Raw genomic sequence first — 3,761 nt, 5'->3', positions numbered from 1 at the left:
CCCCCCCCCCTCAAGCCTTAACACTCGCATGTTCCCAAAGAGATCGTGTGAAAAGTGCAGTTGGATTACCCAAAACTGTATTGATGAGAATCCCGCAATGGGCGCGCATGACCTCTGTTTTGACAAGACGTGCCAATGGAGACTAGGCCTCAAAACACGAAACGGGAGGCGTGAAAACGGTTCGAAATGTTAAAGAGCCAAGTGTGACGCTTCGCCAAAAAAGTTGTCAGTAAAAGACAGTGTTTTATTTTGACATCTTGCCTTCGTGGCTAAGGGTTGTATTAGTTATACAGAGCCGGATACAGTTCCTTTGTGCAGGGAGTTATCCTAAAATGTTCAGGAGAAGAAACCCGCCTTGCAATGCCGAAGACAATCCGCGTGCCGAACACATCGTCATCGAAGACTGGTTTAGGGGCTACTGGGGGAGTCCTGGATTAGGGGGTCCTCGGGTGCCCAGACTATTTGATATGGGCCGGACTAATAGGCCGTAAAGATAAAAGCATAAGACTTTCCCCAGTGTCCGGGTAGGACTCCTATATGCATGGATGGCAAGTTTGATGTCCGGATATGTTATTTCCTTCCCCCACAAACCGACTATGTACAACCCTAGGCCCCTCCGGTGTGTATATAAACCGGAGGGTTTAGTCCGTAGAGGATATCAGAATATTCATAGGCTAGACAACTAGGGTTTAGCCATTACAATCTCGAGGTAGATCAACTCTTGCAACCCCTATACCCATTGAATACAATCAAGCAGAACGTAGGGTTTTACCTCCTTTAAGAGGGCCCGAACCTAGGTAAACATTGCATCCCCATCGTCCCTTGTTACCATTGATCCTTAGACACACAGTTCGGTACCCCCTACCCGAGATCTGCCGGTTTTGACACCGACACCACCCGACCCCACATATATTCGTCCCCATCCGCTCGCCGGACCAAATCCTAGCCGCTTCACACTCCTCTCCTCTCCACTCCCTACCCCACCCGAGCTCACCTCCGACGATTTTCGGCCGTCTCCGGCATGGCGGCCACCGGATCTGGCTTCGACCAGTCCGGATCCTTCTCACTAGGGTGTCATCTCGTGCAGGTTGGAGGAGGTGATGGCGGTCCGCATTGCACTCCGCCCGTCCCGGGAGGACAGAGCCCGGTCGACGGACGGATCTGTCTGGCATGACTCCATTGCATCGGCTCAACGAGCTCTCGGGTCCTCTGGGGCTAGATCATTGCGGTGCTGGCAGCAAAAAAAAATATCTCCTTCCTATCACCGGTCGGGCAGACTATGTGTCCCATCGAGAACTGGCAGCCCGCCATGGGAAGGAGAGGATAAGGGCCGCCGAGGCCCGTATCGCGGCGGAAATGGCGGCGGCGCAGACGACCGTAGAGGAGGAAGCCATTCACGCCTGCATTATGAAGAAACGGCAGCGGAGGAACACGCGCGCCCTCGCCCAAGAGAAAAATCGGGCGGTTCATGCCATGGCTGGACTGTCACCAAAGGAGGAGAAGGAGGACAGCGACGGCCAGGACAGCTCAAGCGACGAGCAGATCCGGCTCGATCCCTACTGCATCTTCGACCGGTACTTCCGCGAGAAGAACGACAACGTCGCCTGGAAGGGCAAGGGCAGCCGTGAATGATCTCCACCATAGCCAAAACATGTCAAATTTTGATAGTCTGATGGCATGTTTAGTGTAATGATGGAGTAGCCGGACGAGGTGTGTGCATCGACATAGTTGTATGAATTTGTATGGAGTTGAGATATGATAATTGAGGTGTCGAAATGTAGATTGCATTATTTGAGACGTGACCGGTCAGTGTCCGTGGACGCGCCCGAACGTATCCACAGACGTTTGAGGGGCCGGATTTGCCCATTGTGGTTGTAGATGCTCTCAGCAACCAAATGAGCGCCTGAATCTTGGAAACAATTCGTGCAGGCAAAAAAGTGAGTGCACCAAATGGAAAAAATACATTGCTTAGGTGTAATTGATGAGATACGAGTGTACGGTCTTCATTATCAAACACAAATTAAACCACCGCAACCCCTTGTTGACCGCTGAAATTTTGCTGCCGGTCCCGGTTCCATTTCACGAGACCACACAGAGTAGTACTAGTAACAAATTCCAGAGTCTCCAAGCAGGCGCAGCTAGCCAACGGGTTACCAACGGGTCAGAAACTAAGCCTCATGCTTTCAGCCTAAACGCATGAACCCCGCAAAATTGCTAGTACTAGGCCAATCTGCAGGCTCTTTCTCCTGGCAAAGTTACACGGTGGTCATATTATACTACTGGCACGTGAATCATTGACGCGTGCAACAAGCAATCTTTATAAAACTTAAAAGAGTATACTTTGACGAGGAACAGCCGGTAATTACATAATATTCAAACGTGATGCCTAATTAGCCTGCCAATTGGCTAGTAGCGCGTTGGTTTGGATTTGGACCAGGCTAATTCGTTCTCACTGAGTGTATATATGCATGTCCGAAGGCTGATGCCAGAGATCTGATTTGATCTCGACCCGTGATGTCGCGGGCAACTTGACGCACCCACGGACAATATATTGAGACTTGAGAGTGGCACGACCGGACGGGTTGCGGTTGGATATTGCCGCGAGAGACCACCATGCCCGGCTCCACCGTGCTGCTGATCGGCGCCTCCATGGCTGCGCTCCTCGTCGTCTCCCTCTTCACCTTCCTCTGCTCCAACCGGCGCCAGGCGCACCGCGCATCACCGTCGCCGTCACATCAGAGCGTCGTCGACGTGGAGCTCGGCCTGCGGCGGACGTGCGGGGTCGACGAGGCCGTCCTGGCCGCTTACCCGACCACGGTGTACTCCTCGGCGGCTAGTCAACGGGACGAAGGCCAGATAGCAGCTGCGGGCACCGCGTCGGCCGATGGTGGCCAGCCGCCGGACGAAAAGCACACAACATGTGCGGCGTGCCTGGCCGAGTACGCAGATGGCGACGAGCTCCGGTGGCTGCCCGGGTGCCGGCATGCGTTCCACCGGCCGTGCCTCGACGAATGGCTGCGGCGGCGGTCGAGCTGCCGCACGTCGCCGCCACCGCCGCATGCGGCTATCGACTCCTGAACGGTCACGACGTCGCCAAAATGTGTCGTACGTGGTCGACAACTTTCCATGTCTCCTAGGGAGCAGCATTCGCTCCATGCATGCATGCACTAGCTAGGGCAGAGTGTAGAAGTGGAACACGGTAGTGCGTGGGTCTAATGGATCACACATTTGTATTCATCCCTTGGCTCATATTTATTCATGTATATAATGCACCGTGTGAAGTTCTAAGGGAAGCAAATTTTTTGAACAGGGACCAGGATGTCATCCACCGCTAGCAATAAACTCCCTCTGTTCGAGAATATAAGGTGTATTGATTTCTGTGCAAGTCAATCATTTGAATGTTTGACCAAGATCATAGAACAAACTAACAACATCTGTAATACCTACTAGATAAAATATGAAATTGCTCTTCATGATGGATCAAATGGTATAAATTGCGTATTGTGAATGTTGATATATATATTTTTCTGAAAACTCGGTCGAACTTGCACTCGTTTGACTTTTCAAGAAATAAATACACCTTATATAAAGAAACGGAGGGACCAGAACGTTATCAACGCTAGCAACATACATTTTTACACACATTTAAACCAATCGGATGAAATTCATGCAAACCGACTGATATTCATCAAAGTTCGGATAGAAAATAGCACAAATCATCCATAGCATGCAAATTAAGTCTAGCACAACAGTGTCTCAAA

At 51.2% G+C, this 3,761-nt stretch overlaps 1 protein-coding gene across 1 annotated transcript; it reads left to right on the top strand.

Annotated features, from left to right (window-relative positions):
• Nucleotides 1-2,604: 2,604 nt before the first annotated feature.
• On the top strand, nucleotides 2,605-3,078 carry LOC123176595 (E3 ubiquitin-protein ligase Os03g0188200-like). Its single transcript, XM_044590722.1, has one exon. It carries the CDS (start codon nucleotides 2,614-2,616, stop codon nucleotides 3,076-3,078), a length of 465 nt encoding a protein of 154 aa, XP_044446657.1. The 5' UTR covers nucleotides 2,605-2,613.
• Nucleotides 3,079-3,761: the final 683 nt, after the last annotated feature.

The sequence above is a fragment of the Triticum aestivum genome, unplaced genomic scaffold, assembly GCF_018294505.1.
Source record: "Triticum aestivum cultivar Chinese Spring unplaced genomic scaffold, IWGSC CS RefSeq v2.1 scaffold170489, whole genome shotgun sequence".
Taxonomy (NCBI): Eukaryota; Viridiplantae; Streptophyta; class Magnoliopsida; order Poales; family Poaceae; genus Triticum; species Triticum aestivum.
The sequence above is the reverse complement of the archived record's forward strand: the minus strand, read 5'-3'. Positions and strand labels throughout refer to the sequence as shown.